At 48.7% G+C, this 14,315-nt stretch overlaps 4 protein-coding genes across 4 annotated transcripts in view; 1 reads left to right on the forward strand and 3 right to left on the reverse strand.

Moving 5' to 3' along the window:
* Positions 1–262: 262 nt before the first annotated feature.
* Positions 263–1,893, forward strand: Pmar_PMAR008404 (conserved hypothetical protein; the record flags this gene model as incomplete). Its single annotated transcript, XM_002765758.1, has 8 exons — positions 263–382; positions 529–619; positions 676–794; positions 915–1,040; positions 1,506–1,588; positions 1,629–1,666; positions 1,694–1,825; positions 1,850–1,893. 8 exons carry the CDS (start codon positions 263–265, stop codon positions 1,891–1,893), a joined length of 753 nt encoding a protein of 250 aa, XP_002765804.1.
* A 4,899-nt stretch (positions 1,894–6,792) lies between these two features.
* Pmar_PMAR008405 (hypothetical protein) lies at positions 6,793–8,336 on the reverse strand (the record flags this gene model as incomplete). The annotated part of the gene is made up of 3 exons (XM_002765759.1): positions 6,793–7,431; positions 7,684–7,772; positions 8,186–8,336. The coding sequence occupies 3 exons, from the start codon at positions 8,334–8,336 to the stop codon at positions 6,793–6,795; spliced, it is 879 nt and encodes a 292-aa protein (XP_002765805.1).
* Positions 8,337–11,505: 3,169 nt separating this feature from the next.
* On the reverse strand, positions 11,506–11,892 carry Pmar_PMAR008406 (hypothetical protein; the record flags this gene model as incomplete). The annotated part of the gene is made up of 1 exon (XM_002765760.1): positions 11,506–11,892. The coding sequence occupies one exon, from the start codon at positions 11,890–11,892 to the stop codon at positions 11,506–11,508; it is 387 nt and encodes a 128-aa protein (XP_002765806.1).
* A 318-nt stretch (positions 11,893–12,210) lies between these two features.
* Pmar_PMAR008407 (hypothetical protein) overlaps positions 12,211–14,315 on the reverse strand; it is a gene marked incomplete at both ends in the record, with an annotated part of 2,735 nt that continues 630 nt past the window's right edge. The window contains 2 exons of the mRNA XM_002765761.1: positions 12,211–12,751; positions 12,823–13,378. Coding sequence (XP_002765807.1) covers positions 12,211–12,751; positions 12,823–13,378 — 1,097 coding nt within the window. The remainder of the gene's footprint in view (positions 12,752–12,822; positions 13,379–14,315) is intronic.

A 14,315-nucleotide genomic window follows, 5' to 3' on the forward strand; every position in this document is an offset into this window, starting at 1 on the left:
AATAAGGTCTCAGGTTCGATCCTCGGGTCGGGCATTTTCCGTCAGAAAATTTTCCTCTCATATTTCTGAAGCTGAGGGCGTATTCGAGTTTCCGATTTTCTGCAATCCCTGGTAGCTGGGTGGAAATAATTCTGCACGCACGCACAACGCGAAAGTGCTGTTGTTGCGGTATATGCTCCGGTCGCTCCGCAATTTTTCGTTAATTTCCACATTTGTTTTCGGAATTTTTTATTTGCATCTCGGACCTGATTTGTATCTTTCTATGATCGACCTAAGATACGGTTCGGAGGACAATGCGGCGTTCCAGACAGCGTACGAGGAACATCTCAGCAAAAAGAGGGAGGAACAAAGCTGGATAGAAGACCAGGCTAACTCCCATAATGTACGTTTTTACACGGGCGAAAAATTCCGCTTCCAATATATTTCATTGTGGTTTTCATTCGCCGAATTTATTGAATGGGTTTGATTTTTTTCCAAATTTTTGCTGTGAAAAAACCAAAAAAGGGAATCGATCACAATTTTCCTCAGGCGATGTTGGCCGATAAGCGAGAGGCAGCGGCACTTGGGGAGAAAGTTGAAGGAGTTGCACTCGCTTTGAACTCGTCAGCAGCAGTAGCACGTACGTTGAGGAAATGCAAGATTAGGCAAGATTAGCAAGATTTCCGTTGTGTTTAGGTAACTCGTTGTTATTCCATAGTAATGGGATGCAGAAGCAGCCGTTTATGTATGAGAATAAACCGGATAATGTCAATACGAGATTCCATACTTCGGATTATGAACGGGATTCAACCGAGGTAAAACGGTGGTAAAAGTGGGTGAAAAATTCCGAGTGGAAATTCAGTATATGGTTGTCATTTGTTCGCCATCATCTCGCTTACCACTGCTGGCATAGCTCGAGTGTTGACATATCTCAGATCCAGATGGAGAATCGTGCAAATGCTCGAGAGGAGAGCATGAGGAGTCGCGATAATACAGAGATGGCAGTTGCCGGCCGGTTTGACCCGAGTAAACCTGGCGGATATATGGCAACTCCCAGCATGGTAGTAATGGACCTGTTGTTGGATGCATAAATTCCTATTCCTTTGAATTGTTGAGTGCTCGTGTTCGTGATGGAATGTTATATCAGAAAGTGGAAAATTATTCAACTGTAACACATGTAATGCCGTTTGTCGCGATATGAGAGTACAAGTCTGTTGCAGTAAAAGGCTTCCACCCGAACAACCATGTTGGTCGCTAGTGTTTTAATGCCCTAGGTTAGGGTGCATCGTATACTCCTAGGGGTGTGAAGCTGGGAACGCGTTTACTGTGATAACGATTATACGCTAGAGTGACAGTGATTGTCAGTCACACTGGCGTATAATCGTTCTCCGATTGTCGGGGACTATCTTCTATTTTGCCGCATTTCTGATGAAATATGTGGGAAACGCGTGAATGCCTTCTTGCATAGACAACTTGTTCGAAATTATTGACGTCGTTTCGGATGTTTTATGATGATGAATATATAGGTTCCCGGTGTGGATGTGACGCCGATCATGACGTATGGACGTATAGCAAGTAATAAGAGGAGGATTGAATCAGCCACGTCTGAGTAAAATCCCCGAGACGTTCGGTGCCTGTTTTGCTCGCAGTGAGGGATACGGCGGGCTTGCATCCTTCACGGCTCGAGGTGAGATACTTCTTTTGTCGGTCTCAGGCACACCGCTGCAGCTTGGTGCTTCTACTGGTGGAAACGGTGAAGATACTTTTATTATACCCAAGGAGTCGGACAGGGAGCAGCTAGCTCACCGACTTTTGGAGGAGGAAAATCGGAAAAAGAAGCGGAAAAGTGAGTTTTTTTCTGGGAATTTAGACGTTTTCGTGATTACTTTGTGTGCTGGAAACCTTCTTCCTTGAAATTCGTTAGGGGCACTTCCGCACTGTTATAGGTGTTGTTGTGAGATGCCGAGAAATGTCAAAAAATATAGCAGATCATCGCTGATTTTGACTTTGGTATACCCTTTCATCATTATGACGTTGATGAGGAATTTTATGCGACTGCAATATCCGTCATGATTCGTATCAACGAAACGGTGACACCGGTCGTCTACAAGGACATCACTGATGATTTATTGTGAGGAATACGTAGAGGCTGCGTCGAGCCTATGCTGTTTCCAATCTTCCATCGAGCTGCTTGAAGAACGAGAGGCAGTGGAAATAGTCCAGCAATAGAGCTGTGATTCGGTCGGGCGGAGAGATAGAGGTCCTGTGTTGATTTGGCTTGGACTATATTGATGGGAGCTGAGAGAAGAGGATGAATTTGGATAGAGTTGAAATCTACGTTCAGCAGTATATGAGCCTTGTATTCATCTTTGTCATTGAAATATGAAGGCTGTGAGTGTGATAACGAAGGCCACTAAATGTGGATTGTACTCATGGGCGACAGGCTGAGTGCGACACTATGCCGTCAAAAGTAATTCCGATGGTCGTCCCATGTGAAAGTTCTGTTAAGCGAGTACTCCTGATCATGCAGCGTATCTGATATTACTGATACCGAGGCTGTCATGGCGAATTGCCTCCTTAGTGCACTCAACATGGGTGCGTTCGAAGTGGGCGAGACGGCTCTCATTGCCAGCGCGCAAGAACTGGACACTGCAGAGATCACAGTGTCACAGAAGATTTCATCAGGAAGGTCACTGCTGCCGCTATCAGCGCTTATGCTATGGCTTTTCTCGCTGCCAGCGGACACGCTCTGTGGTATAATGGATGATATTGTATGGTTCCATCCGCCGAAGTTGGATGATGTGTGGCCTATCGAGAGCTTGTGGGCAATTGCCTTACCTTTCCGGAACACCTATCAGCCTTATACTCGCCGTAGTAGCGGAGAAACGCTCTTTTGAAATCGGGTGGGGAGTAGTGATACACCCTTCAGTGGAAAAGTACGGTGATGACCACCTGTGACTACAGTAATTAAATCACTCAAGCGGCTTGAGAGAAGTCGATTGTGTGTGCTTTTGCCGGATGCCCATGAAATCGGAAATCGTGGTCTGTGAAGAGAAAGAATAAACCCATCGTTTCTGGCTTGTTGTCGTTCACGAGCATTATGAAGTCCTTATGGAGTTCTTCGGACAGATGTTGACTTCCTTGGGCCGCGCTCAAGAAGGGAGCGGTGGTGTGGACCTCAATCGAACGATCTGAGTTTCGAAAAAACGTCAAAGACACTATCCTACCATTTTATTGTTGTTGAGTATTGTGAGGTCGACAGAAATTTACCATAATTTGTCGAAATTCTGAGGAAACTTCGTGTGAAAATTTCCCATGGTGATTGTAATTAGGTGAAACGCCATCGCATTTGGCAGTTGAGATGAGTCGGCGGCAGAGCACGAGGAGTATCTTAGGTCGAAGTAGCAGATCCTCAGTGAGATCTACCCTCGGCAGGGATACACCTGGGGTAAGAACTCTCGACTTCAAAAAATCACTCTAGAGAAAAATGTCCGATCGACTGATACTTTTTCGAGAATGTAAGTCATAAAAAGGATACTACATAGAGAAATATTTTTCGAACGCGTGTTCAACCGAGGATACCCCCCGAAAAACGTCGTTGTCAATACTCGAGCATTTTGATATTACGAAATACGCGGAAAATTATTTTCCAGATTTTATGCAATTATCGGGGAATTTCTTGGTTTTTTTTCCGAGTCAATTGTTGATAACGGTTTGTGCCTAATATCATCCTTCGCAGATCTTCCGAGGAGCGATGTCTTCGTCTGGGGTTCACATCAAGGAAGAGCAAGTGGGGACGAAGAAAAGGCGAGGCGCTGGAGGTGACACGGATTGTGTGATGGTGACGCGGTGTCACCAGACGAGTAACTCGAAAGTATTTGATATGCAAATGTGTGTTATTCTCCGAGATTAGTCATAATCGATTTGAAACTATATCGCACATACAATATAACCATAACTATGAACATGCGTTTAGGCTTGTGCTAGCGACAACTTGTTCACTATAATAACGCATATCAAATTGACACATACTGTATAAGACATTTTCCCTACTTTTGTCTTGGTCGTTTCCCCAGGTGCATCGTTGCTGGCCAGTGTGCTTTCATCAGAGCGTGGAGATCGATCTAAGATGGGAGAAATACCATCGCGGGTTCCCTCTCGAGGGGAGGTGGCGTCGGAAGCAATGCCTACCAATTCTTCGTCACTTACGGATGGTCTTCTGTAGCGAACGGGGAGGCTTTGTTGTGTTGAGTGATTGTGATTAATTTCGTGGCGCGTGACGGTGGTTCGGTAAATAATTTCGTGGCGCGTGACGGTGTCTAGCTAGCTGATATTTCCCCTCAATTGTCCATCCCTATCGGAGCTGATGCCAGCTGTATCGATACAGCACTTTGTGAAGTTTTAGCATGTATAGTCGAACTGGTTAACCTGTTCGGCCACACATCGAGAGGTCCCCGGTTCGAACCTCGTTCAGCTCTCGCCCACAATCCCTCACAGAGGGGTCCGCAAGGCTGGTTGCTACATATGGCTGTTGACGGGATGATCATGATCATCTCACGAGGCCCCAACGTGGAAGTGCGAGTAGTAAGACGGATCCCGCGAGTGAGGTGACTCCATGGAGTGAAATGTGGGTGCACAGCTGGCAGTGGCATAAAGAGGACTTTTAACGGATTTTACTGCGAGATGGGGTGTTTCTCGCGTTTTTTCCCGTAAAAACCCTTGGTACGGGAGTGTGGGGAGGGGAAGAGCACACAACCCTTGCGCTATTGGCAGCTTGGGAGTTGGTGCTCTTCCATGTCTAACGATGGCTTAGATGATGTTGAGCAGCTAAGATGCTAACCATCGAGCCGATGGTGCATCACCATCGTCAGACATCTCCCGACCTAGGAGAAGAAAAAAAATGATTCATGGCCGCACCTCGGTGCGCCCATTCGCGCGAGGAATCGCGATGAATGTTGATGCCTATGCGGGTATTGCGATCGATTCACCACAGCAAACGCAATATGATATCGATTAACCGGGAACACAATGCAGTGCACGCGTGCACTCCCTTCCTTCCTGTTTTTACTGTCGCTACGGTTCACTGCGCTCTCAATAAAAACCCTTGGTACGGGAGTGTGGGAAGAGCACACAACCCTTACGCTATTGGCAGCTTGGGAGTTGGTGCTCTTCCATGTCTAACGATGGCTTAGATGATGTTGAGCAGCTAAGATGCTAACCATCGAGCCGATGGTGCGTCACCATCGTCAGATATCTCCCATCTGTACATACTCCCATCCAAGTCTACATGAGGTGAAACCGCCAGGACCGCCAGGTTACACTTTCCAACAAAGCAGAACCGGCGCCGGGGAAACGGTAGGTTTTACACGCTCGTCATCATTCGTTTGGTGTAAGTCATCTGCTCGTGTTCAATACCTGTCTTGTCCCTCCTGTATATGTCACGAACCATCCGGGTATCTGCCCAACGACCGTATTCCGCGATTTGCACGTCGTCCAGGCCAGCTTCGTGAAGGAGTACCACACCAGTGCGTCTCATGCTGTGAGTCGTGCAACCAGCACTTGAACCCGTCGCCGTTGAAACCAGCATCCGTATGTCCGTAGATAACTGTTCATAAGTTGCTCCGAAGATCCCTTCACCGCACGACTGAGTCGACCTCGGAGATTGGTCTATGTCGCGCACAAGTTGCAGCATTCGGTGAGTTGGACACCAGTTGTCCGTCGCACCGTGAGTCTTGGCTGTGGTTGTACAAGCGCATCCTACGTGCAGCGTCGTCCCCGATCTTCCAGGATCGGTCTTACTCCACTTGATGCGTAGCAGCATGGCTGTCTCGTCGGGGGTGAATGACACGTCGCTCCGACGCAACTCGCACAGTTCTCGGATCCTTAGTAATGCACTCACTCCGACCAAGAGGGCTACGGTGCTGGATCTTCTTCTAGACGGCGGCACGGTATACGAGACTTGGCGTAATTGTTTCACAGTCATCGTGGCCGCTCGCTTCACAGGAGGCTTACCACGGACTCTTACGACCGCAGCTCGAACCATCCGTAAGATCTCATTCTCCTGAACCGTAAGGTTCCTAGTTGCTGGATGCATTTTGTTAATCGTCAATAGTACACGCACGTACTGCAGGATAGTTGATGTCTTATATGCCTTCGCTAACCTCTCTTGGCGGACGTCAGACAAATATGCCACATATCTCGCAAGAAGCCAAATATTTAATGGAAATGGTCGAATGTCGCCACTGACCTCTGCCACATTGGTCATGAGAAAGTTTTCATATCCCCGTCGTATCGACGCATAGGTCGCGTTTGTTGTGCCAGCCCTCGCATGTGCGAGTAAGAGAATAGCGTCTCCTTCATCATATTTCCTTGGCCGATGTGGCATCATCGCTTCCATCGCTGGGGAAAGCGACTGACGAGTTTGGCGGTGGTAAGAAGCCAGGGTATCTTCGGTTGCCATATTCTGAAGAGATCCCGCATGGGTTGCCCCAACCATACTGCCAAGGGGAAGGCGCGTAGGCCGCGTATATGGTGCGGCGAGACTTTGAAGCTCTTGGGGAGCCACAGCTCTAATTTTCCATGGGATGGTCGAATAAACGGCTTCTTTACCCTGCAAGCGCTCGATGACCCACCCAGGAGCAGACATTTTGGTACAGACTCAACTGCGTAGAATCGATGGAATATGGTATCCGAAATTCAACTCACAATGCCAAGGTTACTCTCCACGTCACGCAAGACAGGCTTGAGTCAAACTATGATAACTTATCACTCCGAAACAGGCACAACGGAGATCAACAGCTGAGCGTCAGCCGGCTAAGGCGAGACCTGTGTGACAGACTCTTCCAATTTATCTAGAATAAGGCCTAGGTCGACCTCACTCATACTAGCACCAACCATGTACTTCCGAATCTCGTCAAGGGACTGCCGGGATAATGCATCAGCTAACCAATTCTCGTCAGTAGACAAATGGTAAGCTCGGACACCTTTGCTGTAACCCCAAGCACTAGCAAGACTCTTCAGGAGATCGTTCATCCGGGTTGACTTCGCAGAGAGCTTGTTGATTGCTGCGACAGCTGCTGCGTTGTCACAGAGAATGATGACCGGACGATCAGCAGGGACGATTGCACAGCCGCATAAGGCGGCTAATAGTTCTAGAGAGCATATGTCCCCAGACTCCCACCTGTCCCAGTTGATAGGTTCAACCAACTTGCTGATCCTCGATGCATCGGGAGTCGCTAGATCCGAGCGATACCAGTAGGCTTTACCTTCACCTATGACTATACCACCCAGGGCGGAGGTTGAAGAGTCGGAAATGACAACCGAGACATCCGACTCCTCCGAGTATCCACCAAGTTTGGCGCCCCATCCCAATAGGAAACTTGCGGGGATTCTCGCCAAGGAGCAAAGACCCTTGTCGGGTGCCGAACCATTCAGACTCTCACTGAGGATGGACTGAAAAAACTGCAAGTCACTTTTCGCCTCATCACTAAATCGTATTGATCGACAGTCGAGCCCCTCAGCTACTGCTTTGCAAGCATAGAGGCTACGAAGCTTTGGCTTTAGAAGCCTTGCGGCATGGCACAGCCAGGAGAGACGACCTGTCACAGTCTTCAATAACGGCACCGAGACTTTACGACCATGGCATGCATCGACAAGAAGATTAGTGATATCGTCGATGATAACCTCTGATTTCGGCGTTCATACCCCAACAGTATCAGTCTTGAGGTTCCACTGGAATCCGAGAATAGCTGGACTCTGCGAGACTCGGATTTTCTCGAAGGAATCGTTTACACCTAGAACCGCGTCCAAGAGGAGAAGGCCCACTAGACGATGAGGAGCTTGGGCAGCTCCACAGAAGTAATTGCGATCGTCAATATATAGTTGTAGACCTTCGGGACGTCCTTCGACGCACGCGGATATACGTTTAGCTAGTCTCGCAACTGATGCGCAGGGTCTAACCCAGAGTAGAGGCGAACTCCTTAGGCCGAATGGGATACGTTTATGGGCCACAATTTGTGGCCCACAAACCTCTGACCTGAGGAAGTGTTGATGCAGTTAACGCAATATTTCCCATCACATTCCCTTATTGGGATGTGACGGAACGCACTGGCAACGTCGGTCTCGATACAGACGATGTCCGCGTGCTGTCCCCTGGCTCTCTGGTAATCCCCAATACTCTGCAAGATAAAAGCGGTGCAGGACGCACCTGGCAGTTCGATGGTTTTCTCCATCTGGACCCGGGAGTTAACACCGCTACGCTTAAGATCATCGATCACACGGATGCTCCCGTTCTTCTTTTCGATAGCCGCAATTCTGGAGACTTCGGCCTCCCGAGGAAGTGAATCCCAGTCTTCCATGAAACCCTTAGCGATCTCGCTGTCACAATATTCCATAAGACTGCCCTCCATCAGCCTCGCTGAGCTATAGTTCCTCCATGAATCGCTGGCGAAGTAGCTCAAACTTTCTCCGTCGTCAGAACTCTTAACGTCCCGAGCGTTTGGCCACCAACCACTGGAACTAACTGGGGATGTGATGCCGATATTCACTCCGCCTTGCAACATTATTTCATCCAAGAGTTCTACGACGTAGAATCTACGTCTTCGGACTCGTCCGCAGTTGCCAAAAGCATAGCTTTCAGAAGCCCGGCTTGGAAATCACAGTCTTGAATTGACGACTCTGACACGTGTAGTAGATCACATAGATTTTCTCTTAAAGAGGTAGCAGCGGTGGCTAACGTTGGGCCCAGTTCATCCCATACATGCTGCTGCTTGCCCTGCTCCTCACGGTCGAGCTGCATCCATTTCAGAAGACTTTCACCAGCTCTGGTACTAAGTATCTCATTTGTCGCTCTATCGAACATATTTCTGATCTCCACCAGCTGATGAGGGGGCTCGAGCTGGTGAGCAGCAGAAACACGTTGACGAGAATATCGGTACTGTGGACATAGAAATCGGTACTGGATCCCGGCAGTGAATGAGGTCCTACCCATATACAGTCAGTCTAGTTCTGTTATCACGCTCAACGTGATCCTAATGCTCAACTTGGGCACTACTACTAGTACTACTGGCAGAACCCAACCTTCCTCCTGGCAAGGCTGAAATTGCCGTATCCTGGCTCTGCTCCGAGTAATATATCGATACTATCGCCAGGACGGTGACTGAAGGTGATGCTCCGAGCCTAGACAGTCCAGTAGCGGGATCCAGAACGTGATCCCCGAAGGATTCAAGCATCGAATTCGCTGCGAGTCGAGCCTACTGTAAATGTTTTGCAGCCCCTGTTGGAAGGCCACGGGGTCACTAGGTTATTGTATTTTCAGGTCTAAATCATTTTTAGTGACGGTAGACTATACTAGTATTGCGGCTCACATTATGCGAGGCTAACGGTTAGATAGTCTATTAGAATGGCAACTCACTGGTAGTGAGTCACTGTCTAAGTTAGTAACTTGAACTTCAAAAAATGCGGGTCTCGCATCCTTTGCGCAATCGAAAGGAAATTTACTTAGGGAATCCCCTGGTCAGAAGCTACCCATTGGGTAGTACCCGATAGCTAGAAACCCAATAGCGGAAAGAAGAAAAGCACGGCGTTGAGCGACATTACCAATGCACCTCCCACATCTTGCATATTGTTGTGTAACACAACTTGTGTTTGAGCTCGCACAGAAGGAGAAATTTCTGTGCCCCTACTCGGCGTGTCGTATGCGGGAGGTCAGGTTTCAGAAGTATTCTCGAAGGTCATGCTACCCTCGCAGGATATTAAACCACGATGTCTCGAACATCGAATCGACTAGTACGCGCATATCGCGGACAACACAACGTCCGGCAAATCTATCAACTGAGGAAGCTATTCCTTGAAGACTTCGGAGTCTATCCTTAGATCTTAAAGAAATCAACACACATCGGTTTATATCCGACACCTCGCTTATACGCGATTTGCTGACGCCCAGGAAATGCACCAAGGCGTTCCAGCAGACCATAGTCCCATATATGAGAAGAACAAATCTCCACCATGAGAGTCCTTCTTCGTTATCATACCATGGTCGCGCCAGAATTCAAACAAGTATTCCATTCGACCATTCCGGTTCCTCGATGTACCGGCCTCCACATACGAAAACTTCTTGCGTTCATCCAGGAGGAGCTCCGTGTCGAACCCGTCAATGCAACGACTACTGCAGCATTCGTGACGCCGCACTTTTTTCACCGCAGACTCAGAGCAACGTCTAGCCGCCTCACTCGTTGATTTAGCAGCAACTCCTCTCTAAGTCGCTGCTCGATCTCGTACAGAGCTTGAAGACTCGACGCTTTAGCTGGATCGCATCAGGTAGCTAAATAGCTCAACTTGAAACGACAGTTCAACTCGCGAGCTGTTCAAGACTTGGAACTCTTGCAATGAAGTGTCCCAACGGATTCGAGCCACAGTGTTGAGGTCGCCAATAGCAACTCGCTATTGAACATTAGATCGCCAGTTGAAGGAAAGGTAATAGCAAACTCTCTTTCGTTCTGCCGACTCGGCAGTGCCGAGTGGATCGAGATGGCGCGCGCCTATATGTCACGAGCTATGTGACACAGGCGTGTAATTTCACAGCTATTGTATCATAATGACAGTTTGGTCGGGAGGAATTAGTAGTCCCCGACAATTTCGTCATTGTAACCATTGGTATGACAAGAATGTCGGAAATATAGACCATGACCTGACTTGAGTGGGAACTGGAAACTCCAATTTACGGAGGTCACCCGTCTAGAGTGCCTTGAAATCTCAAAATAGAGTCTCTCAAACGCTTCAAGTGCCGACAATTGGCTTTAAACAGTGGCCAAGTAAAGTCACAATACGACACGGCGAGTAGGGCACAGAAGTTTCTCCTTCTGTGCGAGCTCAAACACAAGTTGCGTTACACAACAATACGCAAGATGTGGGAGGTGCATTGGTAATGTCGATACTCGCTCAACGCTGTGCTTTTCTTCTTTCCGCTATTGGGTTTCTAGCTATCGGGTACTACCCAATGGGTAGCTTCTGACCAAGGAATTCCCTCCGATTGCGCAAAGAATGCGAGACCCGCATTTTTTGAAGTTCAAGTTACTAACTTAGACAGTGACTCACTACCAGTGAGTTGCCACGCTAATAGACTATCTAACCGGTAGCCTCGCATAATGTGAGCCGCAATACTAGTATAGTCTACCGTCACTAGAAATGATTTAGACCTAAAAATACAATGACCTAGCGACCCCGTGGCCTTCCAAGACATTCACAGTAGGCTCTACTTGCAGCGAATTCGATGCTTGAATCCTTCGGGGATCACGTTCTGGATTCCGCTGCTGGATTATCTAGGCTCGGAGCATCATCTTCAGTCACCGTCCCGGCGATAGTATCAATATATTGCTCGGAGCAGAGCCAGGATATGGCAATTTCAGCCTTGCCAGGGGGAAGGTTGGGTTCTGCCAGTAGTACTAGTAGTAGTGCCCAAGTTGAGCATTAGGATCACGTTGAGCGTGATAACAGAACTAGACTGACTGTATATGGGTAGGACCTCATTCACTGTCGGGATCCAGTACCGATTTCTATGTCCACAGTACCGATATTCTCGTCAACGTGTTCAGATCCTTTCAAATTACCCCAATCGCATTTGGAGGCTTCCGCTGTTCCATCCGAAATCTTCTCCAATAATTCGACCTGCTCGGACTCAGCCAAAGCAAAAGCCGTCTTGTAGAGATCGATAGCACGTCGATCAGCCGAATGATCAACGCTCTTATGGGGGCCAAAAGGAGTCTCTTTACCGAGAGGTGAAGTGATAGACGGCACCGATGCACGCCCCGACGGCTTGAACGCTTTGGGGGTCTTGTCCCGCAGCAATGCCCGCCTAGTGCGTTCTTTAGCCTTGCGGCGACGGAGGGCTGCCTCACTACGCAGACGTTTAGCCATCGAATAAAAACAAGCAAACTACATTAGGTTTTCATTTGACCTCTACTACATGCTTCAATTTTTTTGTTAGAGTTTTTGCATGCCGGCTGCACGTATCCTTCGTAATACGAAGTTCGTATGCCATCGTGAATCAGGATTCGTAATGGGCACGTCAGGTGTAGTATACTATACTAGTATGACTCCGTTGACTCCTACATCTTATTGTAACACTCATAGACACGCAAAACAGAGCAATGTCACGAAACGGAAAGAAAACTACTGAAACGACACACGATGAAACACACGTCTATGTTAGGGTCAGTCACTAAGCACTGATCATCAGTGTCCCTCGGCCTTCGTCTTCTTGGCGGCACTAGCCAGAGGGTAGCTTTCGGACCCTCTCTTGATATTCTGATCCTTCGGTCCCCAAGTTTGATGCCAAGATGAGTTGTCGCTAGATGACCAGGATGTCATCGAACCACCCTCGCGGCCCTTGCCACCCTTGCTCATTGCTTTGCCAGCGCCTTTTCCAGAGCCTTTACCGTATCCTTCACCCTTATAACTCCAGGAAGAAGTTGCAGCATCTCGATACGCTTTCCTCCCTGCGGCCTCAGATAAGCATCTATCAAAGAAACTTCTGAACTGACCCTCGGTAAAGCAGCTCCACAGAGGAATACCCGGCATAACTCGCTTCGAGATAGACCTTCGATACTTAGCGTCGGCCTCAAGAGCATCGCGACAAGATGACTCATCAGCCAAATAGCCAATCTCTAGTTGATACCTCGAAAATACGGTGCTATTCTGAGCGCACTCAGGATCTACGACCATAAGTGCAGTTGAATATCTGGCGAACTGCATCATCCACTTGCCCATGCTGAACCTGGGGGTAGGATTCTCTTTGTCCTTGCCCTCTTTCACCTCCTCTAAAACCACTACTACTGACCCAGTTACCGTGGGCCGGATGCGTTGCTTCGTTGTCGTCCCTGCATGGGACTCGCATGGGACTGCAAGTTCTTGAATTCAACGTAAGCTGCAGGCGACTTAATCATATTGTTCAAGACTCTCACATCGGGGAGGAGGTCAGGACTAAGGTAGCCGAGTGTCGCATTGGCCGTTCTTACCGAATTCAATGCACCATAATCCGGTGAGGCCGTAGCAGCTTTCGTCTGCGCGTATCCTTGTTCTAGCACACGACGAGCCTCGTCAGACATAGCCAGCCCGAACAACTTGGCTGCTTGTGCTCGAGCAGGATCGAGCCGTGGGAAGTCTCTGCCCACGTCGCCTTCTTGAAGCGCCAAGTTAGTTTCGATGAGAGACTTCCAGTCGCTCTCACTTATCTTCGAAATCAACTCGAGTCGATCTAGGTAATCTCTGGTGAGCCAGTCAACGAGACAAGGCCCGATATCAACCGGAACACCCAAGACATTCAGCATCTCTGCTGCCGGGGAGACTGGGGGCGCAGCCTGACGGAGTTCGACAGGTTCCATTTTTTTAACGAAGGGTATTCCTAAAGGACGTCCATTATAAGACTGAGATTACGACACGCTTTTTTCATACGAATGAAACGAGTATTGTATCATTATTCCCGAGCCACTCTGTGAGCTCCGGGTGTTTGCCGAGAAAAAAGACTGAGATGGTAATACCGTCATGGTATGGGCAAGTTGTCAATGACAACTACCAGTCGTAGGCCACGATTCGTGGCTCTAACTTCCCGAAAAAAACGTTTCAGAACCATGCCAACGTTATCGACTCGATGATTTATTCGGCGAACTAGATCGATCTAAGTGAACTCAGTCTCAACGCAAGGCCAAATATTTTGACAACAAACTCTCGACTGAACCACACTAGCACACAGCGAAGCGAAGGGATCGATCCGTAACGAGGAGGTTCATCCGTAGGAGTGGCCCTTGTCACAGACTAATGTCGCAGCTCATTGTTGGGCCGTGACAAGTAGGTTAATCCGTACGAATGGCCCTTGCCATAGTGTTTGTAAGACCTAAGGTCGCAGCTCATCGCTAAGCCGTAACAAGTAGGTTAAATATCCCACTCCTGGGCGCGTGGGTCTGGTGGGCTGGAAGGCCGGAGACGTCTGCGGCTTCCAGCCCTCGAAGCATCGAGTCAGTCCGACGGGCGCCTTTATCGGCGCCGCGCGGGTCGCCGGTCGACCGACCGATGCTTGCTCCCGGGAGTGGTGGGCTGGGATGAAATAAATTATGCACGGCATGCATCGGCTGCCTTCGTAATGTCGTGCTGATGTTCGCATGTACGTACGAACCGTTTCGCTACGCACGCTGAACAAGGACAGTGGACGCAGCACGGATGATACGCACGCGTGCTGCCAGTGCGCCCGGTGTGACGCGCCCTTCGTATCGGTATTTAACCTGTGTTAACTTGTTAACTCGTATTAAATATCCCACTCCTGGGCGCGTGGGTCTGGTGGGCTG

The sequence above is a fragment of the Perkinsus marinus genome (genome assembly GCF_000006405.1).
Source record: "Perkinsus marinus ATCC 50983 genomic scaffold scf_1104296974734, whole genome shotgun sequence".
Lineage (NCBI taxonomy): Eukaryota > Perkinsozoa > Perkinsida > Perkinsidae > Perkinsus > Perkinsus marinus.